The sequence below is a fragment of the Bos taurus genome, chromosome X (assembly GCF_002263795.3).
Source record: "Bos taurus isolate L1 Dominette 01449 registration number 42190680 breed Hereford chromosome X, ARS-UCD2.0, whole genome shotgun sequence".
Lineage (NCBI taxonomy): Eukaryota > Metazoa > Chordata > Mammalia > Artiodactyla > Bovidae > Bos > Bos taurus.
The window spans coordinates 132,578,404-132,597,553 of record NC_037357.1 but is presented as its reverse complement, the minus strand read 5'-3'; the positions used below and the strand labels follow the sequence as shown (position 1 = coordinate 132,597,553).

Genomic DNA, 19,150 nt, shown 5'->3' with positions numbered 1-19,150 from the left:
TTTCCAATCTGTCTGGGCTGCTTTGAGCTTCAGTGACCAAAGAACCGACTGGAGTAATTGTGATTGAGATTGTATGGCCCCCTGAGCTGGAAAGAGTCCCCGTCTGGCCCTTTGTAGGAAATACTTGCCAACCCCTGAAGGGCAGTTACATTACTGTGAGGAGGAAGGAGAAAGGTGGTGAAGCCAGACTGCTAGAAGGGTTTATGAGGTCAGGAGGAGAATTTGGTAGCAGTTTCTACCATGCCCATGCTGCCAAAGGAACCTGCTGGAACTCCCCCTCAAGTGACCAGTATTCCTTGTTGACTGGAGACTTTTAATCTGAATTTTGACTTTGCATTCCACCTGCTCAAGTCATCTGGGGATTAGCTAGTAGAGTCGGTAGGCAAATAAGTTGTCATGGTCTGACCTGGGAGAGGAACTGGCATGAACTTTGTCAGGGTCTCATGGCACCCGGCTCTGCTGGGCAGAGAGAGGAGGGAATGGGTGGAATGGCTTTTTGCAACTTCTTGGAGGGGGTGTGCATGGAAAATGATGGTGGCATCATGTGTAATTGATGGAGGCACCATGTGTAATGGTTCCAAGTGGGAAACCAGCGCAATGTCCATCCACAGGAGAGTGGATAAATTCATTGGTGTTTGTTTCCAGCATCGAATACCATAGAACAGAAAGAGGCAAAGTACGTCATCCCGAGGACCAAATCCAGCTCATCCCCTGAGCCAAGAATGAGCTCAGATTGGTTTTTACATTTTTAATGACCAAAAGAAACTGAAAGAATATTTTTTTGTGACAGGTGAAGATTATATGAAATTCAAACTTCAGTGTCCATGGATCAAGTTTTATTGATACACAGTCCCAGTCATTCATTTGTGTGTTGTCTCTGGCTGCTTCTACGTGACAGAGGCAGGGTTGAGTAGTCCTTGTCAGAAGCCACATAGCCCACAAACCTCCAAACCTTTGCTATCTGGCCCTTAATGGAGAAAATTTGCTGTTGAAGAGCACAGAGAATGAACAAATGATAATCAGATAAACTCAACAACATGGATAGATCTTATAACATAGAACAAAAGAAGCTAGAAACAAAAGAATCCATTTATATAAAATTCAAAAACAGGCCAAATTAATCTGTGGTATGAGGATAGTGAATACCTTTAGGGGTGGAGGAGGGCCTGGAAGGGGCCATGAGGGAGCTTCTGGAGGCTGGTCATGTTCTGTTCTTGATCCGGATGCCAGTTATGTGGGGGGTTTCAGTCTGTGAAAATTTGTGGAGGTGTATACTTAGGATTTTTGCCTTTTTATAAACATGTTTATTTCAATAAAAAAAACCTTCACTAAGAAAAGTGGTTTCAGTCTGGCAGCTCCTCAAAGAGTTAAGCATACAGTTTCCATATCACCCAGTAATTCTACTTCTAGGTATCTACCCAAGAGAACTAAAAATACATGTCTGCATGAACACTTGAATGATCATAGCACCATTAGTCACAATAGCCCCCAAGTGCAAACAGCCCAGATGTCCATCAGCTGATGATGGATAAACACAATGTGGTCTGGCCAAACAATGGAATATTCAGTTCAGTTCAGTCACTCAGTCATGTCCGACTCTTTGTGACCCCATGAATCGCAGCACGCCAGGCCTCCCTGTCCATCACCAACTCCCGGAGTTCACCCAGACTCACGTCCATCGACTCAATGATGACATCCAGCCATCTCATCCTCTGTCGTCCCCTTCTCCTCCTGCCCCCAATCCCTCCCAGCATCAGAGTCTTTTCCAATGAGTCAACTCTTCACATGAGGTGGCCAAAGTACTGGACTTTCAGCTTTAGCATCATTCCTTCCAAAGAAATCCCAGGGCTGATCTCCTTCAGGATGGACTGGTTGGATCTCCTTGCAGTCCAAGGGATTCTCAAGAGTCTTCTCCAACACCGCAGTTCAAAAGCATCAATTCTTTAGCACTCAGCCTTCTTCACAGTCCAACTCTCACATCCATACATGACCACTGGAAAAACCATAGCCTTGACTAGACGAACCTTTGTTGGCAAAGTAATGTCTCTGCTTTTGAATATGCTGTCTAGGTTGGACATAACTTTCCTTCCAAGGAGTAAGCGTCTTTTAATTTCATGGCTGCAGTCACCATCTGCAGTGATTTTGGAGCCCCAAAATAAAGTCTGACACTGTTTCCACTGTTTTCCCACCTATTTCCCATGAAGTGATAGGACCAGATGCCATGATCTTCGTTTTCTGAATGTTGAGCTTTAAGCCAACTTTTTCACTCTCCACTTCCACTTTCATCAAGAGGCTTTTGAGTTCCTCTTCACTTTCTGCCATAAGGGTGGTGTCATCTGCATATCTAAGGTTATTAATATTTCTCTTGGCAATCTTGATTCCAGCTTGTGCTTCTTCCAGCCCAGCATTTCTCATGATGTACTCTGCATATAAGTTAAATAAGCAGGGTGACAATATACAGCCTTGACGTACTCCTTTTCCTATTTGGAACCAGTCTGTTGTTCCATGTCCAGTTCTAACTGTTGCTTCCTGACCTGCATATAGGTTTCTCAAGAGGCAGGTCAGGTGGTCTGGTATTCCCATACCAAGGGAACATATCATGCAAAGATGGGCTCGGTAAAGGACAGAAATGGTATGGACCTAACAGAAGCGGAAGATATTAAGAAGAGGTGGCAAGAATACACAGAAGAACTGTACAAAAAAGATCTTCACGACCCAGATAATCACGATGGTGTGATCACCGACCTAAAGCCAGACATTCTGGAATGTGAAGTCAAGTGGGCCTTAGAAAGCACCACTACGAACAAGGCTAGTGGAGGTGATGGAATTCCAGTTGAGCTATTCCAAATCCTGAAAGATGATGCTGTAAAAGTGCTGCACTCAATATGCCAGCAAATTTGGAAAATTCAGCAGTTGCCACAGGACTGGAAAAGGTCAGTTTTCATTCCAATCCCAAAGAAAGGCAATACCAAAGAATGCTCAAACTACCACACAATTGCACTAATCTCACACAGTAGTAAAGTAATGCTCAAAATTCTCCAAGCCAGACTTCAGCAATATGTGAACCGTGAACTTCCAGATGTTCAAGCTGGTTTTAGAAAAGGCAGAGGAACCAGAGATCAAATTGCCAACATCTGCTGGATCATGGAAAAAGCAAGAAAGTTCCAGACAAACATCTATTTCTGCTTTATTGACTATGCCAAAGCCTTTGACTGTGTGGATCACAATAAACTGTGGAAAATTATGAAATAGATGGGAATGGAATATTACTCAGCCATAAAAAGGAGTGAAGCGTTGTTGGTTCAACATGGATGAACCTTGAAAACATTATGATAAGAGAAAGAAGCCCAGCACAAAAGACACATATGACATGATTCTGTTTCTATGAAATGTCCAGATGAGTGCTTACCAGAGGCTACGCCAAGAGAGTGACTACTCTGGGCATGAGGTTACTTTTAGAGAATAAAAGTTCTGGAGTTAGATAGTAATGATGGTTGTACAACCTGGTGAATGTATTAAATCCCACTGTAAAAGGGTGAATATTATGGTATGTGAATTATATCTAAAAATGTGTAGAAAAAGAACAATCGCTATCACCCCCTGTGCATCTCTGTAAGCCAAAAGGAAAAGGTTCCAAGACGGCAGCCACCTTGCCTGCTCCTCTGTGCCCCTCTTCCAAACACAGGTGATGCAAAGGTTGACCAGGGGAAGGTCTGACTTTTCCACAGGGTAATACAGACCTGCCCCCAGGCTAGCTGAGTAGCGCAGAGCAGTTTCTAGAATGTAGCTAAAATTAGGACATTAGATTTGCTGCTTCTGTTTACTAAAACTGGAGTTCTACGAAAACCAGGGCATATCGGAAGAGTGTAAATAACTTGCTTCCTGGACTTCCCCGGTGATTATGCCCATATGCCCAGCTCCACACCCCACTTTCCTGATTGCTCTTTTCATCTGGTCTGATTGGAGAGAAATTAGATTGCGGCAGCTACTGGTGCGCATGCATTTCCATCGAAGAAGGGAACACGGACTCTCGGCTTCTTGCCGGTTACAAGATCCCCCTACTTACCCGGGGCTCGCTTTTTCTGTGTGTTTAGTAATCTCTTGTGTGTTATACTTCTGGATTCCCATTTGTAAGTGTGAAGGGCAATAATGCTCACATATATTACTATAATTTTTGAGGATGTGAGATTATCACTCAGATGATCTCATTTTAACTTTGCCAACAGGGAAGAGTATGTTTTTTTAAAAGATGCTTTTCTGCTCTGTAATAACTGATATAAACAGTTGGTGGTGAAGATAGCTCTGAAATTTCTGGAAAGTCCCCTAGGCTTAACCAATATCTGTACAGAAACAAAAAGTTTTGAGGAATTAAAAAATGTTTGCTTGTCCCCACGCATGTGAAAGGGGATAAAGTTTCAGGCTCTGTGTCATGTGCGTGTGCTCTGGAGTGGAAAGCACCTGAGAAACAGTCCAGCCCAGGACTCTGGTTTTTGAGAAGAGGGCAGTGAGGGTCAGTGGAGGTCACACAGCCAGATGGGATTAATGCAGATTCCTCGGTTAGCGAAAATAGATGTCTTTCATTTGAAAGAAAGTAGTCTCTGATAAATGTAAAGACTTTGAAGAGTTTTCAGGAAAAGATATTTAAAATGCCAGGCATGGGTTCATGTTTTAATGGCCTCACGGGTTCTTGGTAAACAGAAATCACCAAGGGTGCCCCAGAAGTTCAGTTTGACTTGGCTTAATCTCCTTGAGCAGAAATGGGATCCATCAGGTTGCTTCTGTCCGCTGAAGACATCAAAGGATGGATTAGATAAACTGTGAGACCAAGGGAACATGTGGGGTGGTAAGGAAACGTGTTTTCATGAAACACTTCAGGTTTTTCATTTGACCAACAGTTGTGAAGCCCAAGCAATCCTGTATCAGGAGTAAGGTGCTTCACAAATGTCTGCTCTTTAATTGTGCTAACAAAATTCGGAGGTATATGCTGTTAGACCGCCCCTACCCCTGCCCCCGCCCCCAAATTCAGAGATGGGTAGACCGAGGCACAGTAAGGTTAAGCAACTAGCCTAAGGTCACCGAGCTTCTCAGTGGCAGAGCTGAGATTTGAACCAAGGCAGTGCTGTTTCAAAGCCTGTGTTTTTAATCACTATGCCATGGTGCCTTTCCAGTGGTAATTATTCAAAATGTAGAGGGGAAAAGCATGAAATTAAACAGCCAGATATGTGATACTTCGAATTCTTTTAAAATATATCTGTGAAGAAAATATACCAGCATGTTACAGTGAATCTCTCTCTAAGGTATTGAAAGGTTGCTGCTAGGAGCCGTGAACAACGCTGCAAATCTTGGCCTCCAGAGGAGAGGAATTCAATCCAGAGCCAGTGACGAGGCTTGATTGCTCAGAGCTTTTTGTGTAATGAAGTTGTTCAGTTCAGTTCAGTTCAGTTGCTCAGTTGTGTCTGACTCCTTTTGACCCCATGAATCACAGCATGCCAGGCCTCCCTGTCCATCACCAACTCCCAGAGTTCACCCAGACTCACGTCCATCAAGTCAGTGATGCCATCCAGCCATCTCATCCTCTGTCGTCCCCTTCTCCTCCTGCCCCCGATCCCTCCCAGCATCAAAGTCTTTTCCAATGAGTCAGCTCTTCGCATGAGGTGGCCAAAGTACTGGAGTTTCAGCTTTAGCATCATTCCTTCCAAAGAAATCCCAAGGCTGATCTTCAGAATGGACTGGTTGGATGTCCTTGCAGTCCAAGGGACTCTCAAGAGTCTTCTCCAACACCACAGTTCAAAAGCATCAATTCTTCAGCGCTCAGCCTTCTTCACGTCCAACTCTCACATCCATACATTATTAAAGTATAAAAAACCACAGATTTTTGAACTGTGGTGCTGTAAAAGACTCTTGGGAGTTCCTTGGACAGCAAGGAGATCAATCCAGTCAATCCTAGATGAAATCAGTCCTGAATATTCATTGGAAGGACTAATGCTGAAGCTGAAGCCCCAATACTTTGGCTACCTGGTGTAAAGAGATGACTCACTGGAAAAGACCCTGATGCTGGGAAAGATTGAAGGCAGGAGGAGAAGGGGATGACAGAAGATGAGATGGTTGGATGGTATCACTGACTCCATGGACATGAGTTTGAGTAAGCTCCGGGAGTTGGTGATAGACAGGGAAGCCTGGCGTACTGCAGTCCATGGGGTCACAAAGAGTCAGACACGACTGAGCGACTGAACTGAACTGAAAGTATACAAAAGATAGAGAAAGCTTCTGACACAGACATCAGGAGGGGACAGAAAGAGTGCCCCCTTGCTAGTTTTAGCAAGGAGTTATATACCTATTTAGTCAGTTCAGTCACTTAGTTGTGTCTGACTCCTTGCGACCCCATGAACTGCAGCACACCAGGCCGCCCTGTCCATCACCAGTTCCCGGAGTTTATGCAAACTCACGTCCATTGAGTTGGTGATGACATCCAACCATCTCATCCTCTGTTGTCCCCTTCTCCTCCTGCCCTCAATCTTTCCCAGCATCAGTGTCTTTTCAAATGAGTCATCTCTTCACATGAGGTGACCAAAGTATTGGAGTTTCAGCTTCAACATCAGTCCTTCCAATGAACACCCAGGACTGATCTCCTTTAGAATGGACTGGTTGGATCTCCTTGCAGTCCAAGGGACTCTCAAGAGTCTTCTCCAACACCACAGTTCAAAAGCATCAATTCTTTGGCGCTCAGCCTTCTTTATAGTCCAACTCTCACATCCATACATGACTACGGGAAGAACCATAGCCTTGACTAGACAGAACTTTGTTGACAAAGTAATGTCTCTGCTTTTTAATATGCTGTCTAGGTTGGTCATAACTTTTCTTCCAAGGAGTAAGCTTCTTTTAATTTCATGGCTGCAGTCACCATCTGCAGTGATTTTGGAGCCCCCCAAAATAAAGTCAGCCACTGTTTCCACTGTTTCCCCATCTATTTCCCATGAAGTGATGGGACTGGATGCCATAATCTTCATTTTCTGAATGTTGAGCTTTAAGCCAACTGTTTCGCTCTCCTCTTTCACTTTCATCAAGAGACTCTTTAGTTCCTCTTCACTTTCTGTCATAAGGGTGGTGTCATCTGCATATCTGAGGTTATTGATATTTCTCCCGGCCATCTTGATTCCAGCTTGTGCTTCCTTCAGCCCAGCGTTTCTCATGATGTACTCTGCATATAAGTCCATTGGTTAGGGGGGCTTTTCAGGTGGCTCAGTCGTAAAGAATCCGTCTCCAATGCAGGAGATGTGGGTTCGATCTCTAGGTCATGAAGATCCCATGGAGAAGGAAATGGCAATCCACTCTAGTATTCTTGCCTAGAGAATCCCATGGACAGAGGAGCCTGGCGAGCTACAGTCCATGGTGTCGCAAAAGAATCGGATATGACTTAGCAACTGAACCACAACAACAACCAGTGGTTAGGACTTGGTACTTTCACTGCTGGGGCCTGGGTTCAGTTCCTGGCCAGGGAACTACGAAAAGTCAGCACCTCCTTCTTAAAGGCCCCCAGTTAGATCTACCGATTAGATCATATTTATTTTCCTTTACCAATTATGTCTGATTGTCATGACCATGTCATGCTCTATCAAAAAGTTTAAAGTTGCAGTTGTTCTCCAGAGTGACTTTTTGTTTCAACCGTTATTGCCCGGAGTTGTTGCTTGCTTAGAGATATGGTTAAGTTTCAGGTAATATGAACTTCTTTATAATAGAACATCCAAGTGTCTGCAGTTCTTTGCTCTGCTGCTGGTTAGGTTTTTCTTACAGGAGCTCCCTGTGGTGAGTTAACAGCCTGCCGCCTTCTTTTTTCCCATTAGAGATTTTCTTTACCGCATATAATACAAGGCTATTACCATCTTGTTTTTGTAAGAGTGAGAATGAAATCTTTGCTTTCTAACTTTATGCCTTCCCTTTTCTTATTTATTGGTTGCTACTGACTTCTGCAGTATACTTCTTTGCTGGGCACTCATCGGTGGGTATAGTTTTCAGCTTGGCATGGCTCAAACCTCAAACTTTTAAAGTTTTGAAAGCAGCTAAGTTGCACAGTCAATAAATCCATTTCTATGGCCACTTTACTGTGTGTAGGGTGATTATTCCACTTTGCCCGTAGCGACTTCTCAATTTGATCAAAATGCAGTTTTGTCAGGTCATGGGTGAGTCCTCCAGATATAAAAATACATAAAGCAGTGAGAGAAGCCTGTGCTCAAATATTTTAATAACCACCCTTCCCTTCTTTAACCATCTTATTCTGGCAGTTTTGTGGTCTACGCCTTATAATTCACATTGCCATGCTGTTTGCCAAAGTAATTTTAATTTAGTGCTTATTCCTCTTGTCTTTGTAAGAGTATATGATTTTTCTCACTAACTGGGAGTGAGCGTTGATCCTGCTGCAGAGTGTTTTCTCTGGGTCAAATGAGTTCCTATGCGATCTGTAAATCAGGTTCTAATGGCAGTGTAACTGCGGGAGATGTCTTGGTTTATTTGCGATTGTTTTCCAGATGAGGGGAGCCAGGGTAATGGGAGTGGAATTGTTATCTTAGGCAGGAGAGGAAGAAACATGCAACTTTGCTACTGCCCTGGCAGCAGGCGCCCTTTTGACTGGATTTTAAGGAAAATTAGAAGTGAGTGCTTGCACTCAGGGCAGCTTGCCCAGGGCAGTGTGCCTCCAGCCTGGCATGGTTCTTGGCTTGTCTTAGTCTGTTCGGGCTGCTATAACAAAATACCACAGGCTGGGTGGCTTATAAACAACAGATATTTATTCCTCGCAGTGCTGGAGGCTGGAAGTCTGAGATCAGGCTGCCAGCATGGTTGACTCTCCCAGTCACAGATTGCTTGTGTACTTATGCGGTGGAAGGGACCAGCATGCTCCCTGGGGCCTCTTTTATATGAGCACTAATCCCATTTATGAGGACTTTTCCCTTAGCATCCAATCGCTTCCCAAAGATCCCACCTTCTAATACCATCCACTGGGGATTAGGGTTTCAACGTATGAATTTGGGATGGGGGCACAAACATTCAGACCATAGAATGACTCTCCCACCAGTTAAGTCTTGCCAGCATTTTCACTCTCCCATTGCTGCTACTGGTGGTGGTGTTTTTCAGTCACTCAGTCATGTCCCACTCTTCGCAGCCCCATGGATTCCAGCACGCCAGGCTTCCCTATCCTTTACCACCTCCCGAAGTTTGCTTAAAGTCATGTCCATTGAGTCGGTGGTGCTATCCAACCATCTCACTCTCTGTTGTCCCCTTCTCCTCCTGCCCTCAAACTTTCCCAGCATCAGGGTCTTTTCCAATGAGTCAGTTCTTTGCATGAGGTGGCCAAAGTATTGGAGATTCAGCTTTAGCATCAGTCCTTCCACAGAATACTCAGGGTTGATTTCTTTTAGGATTGACTAGTTTGATTTCCTTGCTGTCCAAGGGACTCTCAAGAGTCTTCTCCAACAGCACAGTTCAGAGGCATCAGTTCTTCGGCATTCAGCCTGAATATTATATTCAGCCTTCTTTATATATATATTCTATATACTCACATCTGTACACGATTATTGGAAAAACCATAGCTTTGACTCGACAGACCTTTGTAGGTCTTGGCTATCCACACTACAGCCCCAGAGGCTGCCTGCCTGCATGGTCCACTTTATCTCCTAGGGGAGCTGGTTACTGGTTTGATTACAGTGCTTTGGTTTTGAGTGGTAGGGCTCAACCCTATTCCCTTCCACTCCACCAGCTCTCTCATTTTGATGTCCTGCTTTTGCAGAACATGAGGTTTTCCAGAAATGTGTATAGTCGACTGTCAGTATAACTGGCTCCATATTTGTGAATTTGCCTTCTCACTAAAATGTATTTGTGAGCCCAAGAGCAATCAATACTTGTGGTGCTTGCCCAGTCATTTGCAGAGTGCACGTGGTGAGCTGCCAGAAATGCATGATCCTTGCTGAGGTTGGAGAACGTGGTGCTTAGCCATCTTGTTTTAGTTCCCAGACCAGAAACAAGTGTCCTTTTCACAATTTATTTAGTGTCATATTTTTCCCATTTTTGTTCCTTTTTTTTTTTTTAACTGGTAATTTCATTGTTTGCAACAGCCCTGAGATGCAGGGTGGGAGGGCCTGTAGTGTTTCTGAGCCTGAGAAGGCTGCGCTATGCCTTATGGAGAAAATAAGCTTGTGTGTTAGACAAGCTTCCTGCAGCATGAGTGACAGTGCTGTTGTGAGTTCAGTGTGAATGAGTCAACAATATATATTTGATATTTTTGCTGTTGTTGTTTAGTTGCTAAGTTACATGTGACTCTTTTTGCAACCTCATGGACTGTAGCTAACCAGGCTCCTCTGTCCATGGGATTTCCCAGGCAAGAAGACTGCAGTGATTTGCCATTTCTTTCTTTAGGGTATCTCCTCAACTTAGAGATTGAACCCACACCTTCTGTATTGGTGGGTAGATTCTTTACTGCTGAGCCATCTTGGAAGTCCATATGTATCTGATAAGGTGTCTTTAAAAGGAGACACAAAATAAAGTTATATATTGATGATGTGACTAAAGGCTTCAAGTAACCTAACCTTATAATTCTCTTAGGGACAGTGCTTCAGTACTCACTAATTCAGTGGCCATGGTGACTTTATGGAACATAACTGCCTCAAATAATAAGTAATTAATGTTTGGGTTTCCCAAAGTGAAAGTGAAAGTGAAGTCGCTCAGTCATGTCCAACTCTTTGTGACCCCATGGACTGTAGCCTACCAAGATCCTCCGTCCATGGGATTTTCCAGGCAAGAGTACTGGAGCGGGTTACCATTTCCTTCTCCAGGAGATCTTCCTGACCCAGGGATTGAACCCGGGTCTCCTGTACTGTAGGCAGACACTTTACCGTCTGAGCCACCAGGGAAGATATGTTGAAACCTAATCCCGAGTACGATAATATTAGGAGGAGGGACCTTTGGAAGGTGATGAGGTCATGAAGATGGGGCCCTCCTGGATGGGATTAGTGCCCTTATGAAAGAGACCCAGAGACCTCCATCACATGAAGACACAGTGAGGAGACGGCCACATGAACTAGGAAGTGGACTCTCAGCAGGCACTAAATCTGTTAGTGCTTTGATCTTGGACTTTCCACCCTCTGAAACTATGAGAAATAATGTATGTTGTTGATAAGCCAACCAGTCTGTGGTATTTTTGTTACAGCAGTCGATGCTGACTAAGACAGACTGTTTTCATCACAGCAGAACCACTTATGCTGAAATCAGTCTTTCTGGTACCAGAAAATACAGCACATAGACTGTCCTTCCAGGACTATGCAGATGCCCTGCCTTCATTTCTAACCACAGATTTTCTCTTCCAGATGTAAGTAGCATGGTCAATACAGGAGTGATCAGTGGTTCTGGAAACCTGATGGATTTCCTCGACGAGCCATTCCCTGATGTGGGGACATATGAGGACTTCCACACCATCGACTGGCTGAGGGAAAAATCACGGGACACCGACAGACACAGGAAGGTCTGTGCTGTTCATAAAGCTACATTGAGGGGAGTCCCTTCAGAGGGCTTAGTCATGCTTTCACCAGATGGTTACCGAGCTAGTACTTGGATTCATGCATCATGTTTTAAGGCAGGTTCTAGAGAAGAGAAGGAAGTGATGTGAACAGATACTTATAGTACCAGGTGCTTTGGGTGGGAGGCTGTGTCATACCAAGGTGTGGTGAGGAGGGGGCTCTGGAACCAGATAGATCAGGTACATCCTGACCATGCCACCTTCAGGCTGGGTCACTTTTGGGGTGCTATTTCTGGACCTTCTCATTTGCAATGATGAAGGTAATTATACCTATAGATAAATGAGGCTATGTGTGTATGAAAGCACATATTACAGCACCTGGTGTCTCGCTGGCATCAAGATGCATTTTAATGGACTCCAATAAAGTTGTGTATCAAGTGCTGTGGGATCATTTAGGAGGGCCCATGAAGGAGGGACTTTTTAGTGAGGGTGGCATTTCAGTGGAGTGTTGATGGATGAGTAAGAGTGTGCTACGAAGAGGAAGGGGAAAGGGTCCTAATCAGGAGCTGCCCTTTTTTAGGTCACAGGAACATGAAAGACTGCCCATTTAGGCAGTTTAAGGAGCTCTGAGGTCTGGTGGCAGATTCAAGGAAGGAGAGGACCGGAGATGAGTTTGGGTGCAGGGGCAATGGGGCCACATTGGGAATGACTGAGTAGAAGAGTTGACATTTCCTTTTGATGGCCACAAGAGAGATGTTCCACCAGGGGGTAAACAGGAAGCTTGGAAATGAGTTCAGGAGAAAGAGGAAGCAGATCTGACAAGAGTGCCAACGAAGAGAGGCTTGGGGTCATGATCCTTCACAGGAGCCATTGGCAGGATGGAGGGCAGTACTGGGGTCAGGATGGCCTGGGGGTGGTCAGAAGTGGGGGAGGCCTTGGATGATGAGATGGGAGAAAATCAGAGCAGCACATTGTAGGGGGAGGCCACTGAGTTGTGTTTCAGCTGCTGTGAGTTTGAGCTGATTGTCCAGCCTGCAGCCCTGTGCAGTTCAAGGGCATGGTCAGGATTGTGGTGGAGAATGAGGTGTTCTTGGCGTGAGTGGGTGCTGAAGCTGTAGAAGTGGTCCAGGTAGCCTGGGTCTGGAGAGGGAGAGATCAGGAGTGTTGCCAAGATTTAGTGGGTTCCGTGGGAGGGACTGGGGACCAGGGATGGATGCTTAGGTGAAGGAGGGCAACCAGCAGAGTGGCTGTAAGTGAAAGGGGGAGAGAGTGGCGAGGATGGAGCGCCCTCCACCGAGAGGTCAGGTCAGAGATGCAGCAGCCACAAAGGCGAGAACAGCTTCAGAGAGTCTGAATGAGCCGTCACATCCAGAGTGAGACCGAGTCACATCACGTTACACAGTGGCAGGGAAGGGAGGCTGAGAGATGTGTAGGGAGTGAGGTCCCGTGGACACTGATGCAGGTGATTGGCTCTGACCTGGAGGAACGGAGGCGAGGGGGTGGCCTTCTGTCCAGAACAGGGGTCGCGGACTGTGGCCCTTGGGCAAATCCGGCGCATCGCCTGTTCCCAGAAGTCCCACTGCCTTGGCACACAGCCATGCCTGCGGGTGCACGCACTCTTTATGGTTCTTTTTGCGTGACAACCACAGACTCCAGTAGTTGCCACGGAGACCATCTGACCTTCCAAGCTGAAAATATTGACTTTCTGTCTCTTTATAGGAAATGTTTGCCAGCCCTTGCTCTTAAGGGTGTAGGGGAATGATAATCTCAGGGATGTAGGATTCTGTTAACACAGGGAGGGAAAAGGGGGCTCCTACAGTGTGTGTAGACATAACCATCTGCCTGGGAAATGTGGTCCATGCTGCCTCATTCAGCGTTCTTGCTGTTGGTTAAAACCACAAGTTGTCACCTCATACAGGTCAGAATGGCCATCATCGAAAAGTCCACAAATAATAAATGCTGGAGAGAGAGAGTCTACAAATAATAAATGCAGAGAAAAAGGAACCTTCCTAGACCATTGGTGGGAAGGTCAGTTGGTACAGCACTATGGAGAACAGTATGGAGGTTCCTTAAAAACTAAAAATAGAGTTATCATGTGATTCAACAGTCCCACTCCTGAGCATATTAGAGAAAACTCTTAACTGTTTACATGTAAGACATGGAAGCAACCTAAGTGTCCATCAGCACAGGAATGAATAAAGAAGATGTGGTATATACATTCAGTGGAGTACTATCGAGCCATAAAAAATGAAATAATGCCTTTTGCAGCAACATGGATTCAACTAGAGATTATCATACTAAGTGAAGTAAGTCAGACAGAGAAAGACAAATATGATATCGCTTATATGTGGAGTCTAAAATATACAAATGAATTTATTTAATACAAATGAACTTATTTACAAAACAAAAACATTCCCAGACATAGAAAACAAACTTACGGTTACCATAGGGGAAAGTAGGGAGGAGATAAATTAGAAGTTTGGGGTTGACAGATACACACTACTACATATGAAATAGATAACACCAAGGGCGTACTGTATAGTGCAGGGAACTATGTTTAATGTCTTGTAATAACCTATAGTGGAAAAGAATCTGAAAAAGAAGATATATAAAAAACGGACTCATTTTGTGGTACACCTGAAATGAACACATCGTTGCAAATCAACTATACTCCAATAAAAAAGTTAAACACTTTAGAAAAAAGATGTCCGAAAGTCCAAAGCTGTACACACACACACACACACACACACACACACACACACGTTCTTATGCTTGGAATGTACCAGTTAAATAAAATGTATTCGACCAGGATGTTCTTGCTTTTAACATGTAACCTGGAAAACCAAAGAAGGAAATGAAATCTTTGTTGAAGAGGGTCTTTTGTGAACAGGCCTTACAATCTAAGCTGAAATAGTGATTCGTATTGAAAATGATGACACCGAAGTGATATCTCCCTTCAGAATGACTTTGGAATAATCAGGGATCCAGTCATGTTTAGTAAGATTTTTTAAGTGATTTTTTGGGGATTCTGATTCTTTGGAGACCGTCATCTTCATAGCTCCTTGAACAAGAAAGCCCATTTGACCATCATGCTCAGTAACTGAAAGAATCACTTAAGTGGCCATCTAGTTGCTTAATTACATTTGTTTTCTCATTCAACCTGTTTCCTGAGGAAACAGTTGCAGAAAAGTAAGTTTGAATTGGAACGTGTATCCACATCAGCTCTGATGTCTTTTTGTTTCTAGATAACCAGCAAAAGCAAGGAGTCCATATGGGAGTTCATCAAGAGTTTGTTGGATGCCTGGTCGGGATGGGCAGTCATGCTGCTCATTGGCCTGCTGGCAGGTACGTGCTGTTTCTCTTGTACTTCATGCCAGGAGTTTGTGGCTTGAAATATCTAAGAGCAAAATACATGACCTACCAATCTATCGTCAGTGAAGTAAGGAGACGCCAAGGCATGGGTGGACCAGGTACAGTCATTGGAGAGGAGTACCAAGAGAGCTGTGCTTCCCTGGTAGCTCAGCGGTAAAGAATCTACTGCCAGTGCAAGACACATGGGTTCGATCCCTGGATCGGGAAGATCCCCTGGAGAAGGAAATGGCAACCCACTCCAGTATTCTTGCCTGGAGAATCCCACGGACAGAGGAGCCTGGCGGGCTACAGTCCGTGGGGTCACAAAAGTCAAACATGACTGAGCAACCAAAAGCACACACTTCACATTCTGTAGGACTTGGCTATGGAGCAGGCTAGAAAGGATGGGAACATTTTGCTCTCTAAAACATCCTGTGAGAATGAACTTGACTAACACTGGCAGGCCCTGGGATGAACATCGAGAGACACTCCCAGTAACACGAAACTGCAGGGTCTGAGAGAGGCCTGGGAGATGTACGTCCAGTCCTTGGGTTGTTCTGACCCTCAGGGACTCTGCGTCCTTCATTTTTATAATCCCAGCACCATGTTTGTGACCCATGGGTGTTTTCGGAGCAAATGAATGTGTATCTGGAAGTTATGCCTCCCCTTTTAATAGCAAACACTCCAACCCTCCATGGAAATCGTTTCCTGAAATTTCCTTACTCTTAGGAGGCTGTGAAGGTTAATGTCAAAGAGGAAAAAACTGATCAAGTTAAAGAGATTTCCTTAAGAAAACCCCCTGCCTGTAGTAACATCATAGTTATGGTTATAGGACTGATCAGAGAATGACTGTGATATGGGTCTAGTGTAGTACACGCTGTCTGACAGCACTCCCATGGGACACAGAGTGAAACTTTGTGATTGGAGGACTCTGATTTCTGGCCACCTCTCATTTGTTATATCTACAATGGTGGGAGGGGCTCGGTTGCTAGGGAAGGGCTCTGTGTGCCTGGTGGGTCATAAAGGGCCCATAAAAGTGCTGAAGTGGCAGTCCTCTCGCTCCAGTCACAGTAGCTGCCTATTCGCCCCATCCTGCCCTTCCGCTCCCCGTGGATATTGGTAGCAGTTCATAGATGTACGACATTTTGCCACCCCTTTGTTTGACTGCTAATGTGAAGACCTGAAGACCTTTAAAGGAAGGCGAAGTAGTTTGCTGTGAATTTTGATGTCTTTGTTTAGAATAGATGTATAAAACTCTACCCAGGGTTATTTTTGGCTCCCAGAAAGGAGAGATGGACGTTGGAAATGAAGGAATCCGAGTAGATGTTCTGGCCTAGATTTATCAACTGATCCAAGAGCCCAGTTGGGCTGTTTTTAACATATCAGATACCAACAACCTGGCTTCTCTGGTAAGCCAATTTACCTCACTTCTTTTAGGTGGGATCACCTGGGGATTTAAAACTACTGCTGCCCAAATTGCAATTAAATAGTACTCCAGAAATGACGCCCTAGCATTGAGTAAGGCCCCTTCTACCTGTGATGCTGATGTGCAGCCAGTGGTGAGGACCACTGGCAAAGGGTCACATCAGGAGATGAATAGAGGAGGGAGGCAAGAAATGGATGATCTTAACGATGAAGGCGGCTAAAGTGTTCTTTTGATCTGGATGTACTGGGAAGGGAGATCCAGAAAACTCTGCCCCATTCGCCTTCCCATTCCCCAGCTGTCTAATGGTGGTGAGACCCAGGAGTCCCACTGCCTGGCCTGTCACCTCCTTAGTGGCAGCCTGGGTATTGTATTCTGACTCCTAAGATGGAGCTGCGCAACCTGCGGCTCCTATGAGGGGCGTTAACCCAGAGCCACCGCTGGGGGTCACTGTTGTTCCACACAACGTTTTTGTTCAAAGGTCATCTTTCTTGCCACCTTTTCTAAAAGTACCTTTCTCTCTCTCTCTCTCTCTCTCTCTCTCTCTCGGAACTTCATCCCCCTCGCCCACCATTATGTATGTATGTGTGTATGTATGTAACAGTTTTATTGAGCTATAACTCACATACCATACAATTCACCTTGTTAAAGTGGTTTTTAGTGTATTCACAGAATTTTGCAGCCAACACCAAGATCGATTTTAGAACATTTTCACCAGCTCCCAAAGAACCTCCCTACCCTTCAGCTATCAGCCGCAGCGCCCTCAGCCTCTTTTTAGTCTTAGACAGCCGCTGATCTACTTTCTGTCTCTGTAGATTTGCCTTTTCTGGACCTTTCACAAAATGGAATCACATACTATGTGATCCTTTCTGACTCGCTTCATTTAAGCATAATGTTGCCAAGGCTCATCCACACTGTCGCATGTGTCCGTACTTCATTCCTTTTTATTGCCGTCCTAGGTGGACCACATTTGGTTCTTCCATTTAGCAGTTGACGGGCATACGGGTTGTTTCCACTTTTTGGCTTTTGTGAATATGCTGCTGTGAACATCTGTGTGCGTATCTTTGTGAGGATATATGTGTTCATTTCTCGTGGGCAGACACTGAGGAGTAGAATTCCTTGGTCAGATGGCGACCCTTGGTTTTCCTTTTGAGGACCTGTTCTCCGGCACCATTGTGGGGGATGGCCGCCCCCGGAGCACACTGTATTCTTCTCTTGTTGTCAGAGCCCCTCACTTGGTGGTTTAGTCGCTAAGTCATGCCCAACTCTTGCGACCCCACGGACTGTAGCCCTCCAGGCTTCTCTATCCATGGGATTTTCCAGGCAAGAATACTGGAGTGGATTGTCATTTCCTTCTCCAGGGAATCTTCCCAACCCAGGAATTGGACCTGGGTCTCCTGCACTGCAGGCAGATTCTTTACCAACTGAGCTACAAGGGAAGCCCCCTTACTTATTTAGTCTAGTGTCTTTCTCCCTGCATGAGGTATGATTCCGTGAAGGCAGGGACCTGAGTTTGCTTTGTTCAGTGCTGTACCCCAGGGTGTAGAGTTTACTTCCATAGTAAGTAGGTGCTCAGTAAGTAGCCCTTGAGTGAATGGATGGACCTGAGTTTCCTGATTTTCATTTATTTGTTGCTCTCATTCATTCAACCTGATATATAGTTCCAGCTGTACACCTGACATGCATACAACAGTGGACAAGGCTGTGTGCCCTTGCCCACTTAAAGGGGACACAGGGTCTGGATGCCTGGCCTGATTCCCACCGTGGCACACAAACCAGACAAGAGACTGTCTTCCTGCCCCACTTATAGACTAGTTGGATACACACACACATATAAATATAGTCATATCAGGATGTGATAAGTATGGGGATGGCGGGATGCCTGGGAAATATACTTAGCTCAGACTTAGGAAATCAGGGAGGGCTTCCTGAAGGAGGTGATAGAAATGCCAGGATCTGGAAGATAAATAGGAGCTTGCCCAGTTGGGGGAGGGCAGCACTGTCTGAGGAAGTACAGAGAGGAGGGCCTGGTGTGCTCAGGGGCATGGCGTGGGCAGTGTGTGGGGTTAGTGGTGGAGAGAGAGGAGCCTGGAGAGAAACTCGGAGACTGAGGAAAGAGCCTGTGTGCTGCTGAGGATTTGGGCAGTACTGGAAAGAACAGTGGGTGACTGCTGATGCAACAGGAGAGTGGCAGGGCCAGGGGGCCTTTTGTTGGTGTGTGGTTGCCTTTGGTGTTGATGCTGGCAGGGAAATAATATTGTAGTAAAGGCTAGTAAAAGTTTGAAAACTTCGGTAGCTTGAGAGTATTCTCTGCCTTCACAAAGGACTGGAATGGATTACTCTAGTAAGATGGCCTTCTGTGACCCACTGCACACTCTATTTTATCCCACTTCTATTGGCCTTTAGAGTAGTTGTTTACTTAAATCACTCCTCAGTCCTTCAACCAAAATGTAAAAATTCAGAAGATTCTAATAAGTGACATTTTTCAAGTTGGGTTCCATTTGGATATAAAACTTGATTGAAATGATGAGGCTGTCATAGTTGATTTCTCTCCATTTTGTCTGAATTGTCTTTTCTGGAGAGATAAGTTTGTGATTCCAGCATCCTGCCCTGGAAGTTGCTGAGGGGGTTCCATCTTTTATTGGGTATTGGTACCCTAGTTCCAAAACTTAGAAGGGCTGGGTTCTGAAAGCCCCAGGGGGTTGCAGTGAACTCTGCCCTGCAGGTCTCTCCCTCCTGTGTGATCGAAGCCCCCCAAGGACTGTATATCATTGGCCTTTGTGTCTCAGTGGGCTGGGTGCCACCTTTGCCACACCATGGGCCCTGCCACATGCTCAGGTGACCTCAAGACTGCTGAAAGAGGCTGCTGGGGCATG

The 19,150-nt window shown here is 45.2% G+C and overlaps 1 protein-coding gene across 4 annotated transcripts in view; it reads left to right on the top strand.

Annotated features, from left to right (window-relative positions):
- The window catches only part of CLCN4 (chloride voltage-gated channel 4), a 71,607-nt gene that overhangs the window by 19,431 nt on the left and 33,026 nt on the right, over positions 1 to 19,150 (top strand). For 3 of the 4 annotated variants that reach the window (XM_005228495.5, XM_005228496.5, NM_001031757.1), the window contains 2 exon segments: positions 11,352 to 11,506; positions 14,746 to 14,845. In XM_005228495.5, coding sequence (XP_005228552.1) covers positions 11,363 to 11,506; positions 14,746 to 14,845 — 244 coding nt within the window. In that variant the 5' untranslated portion in view covers positions 11,352 to 11,362. 4 annotated transcript variants of the gene reach the window in all.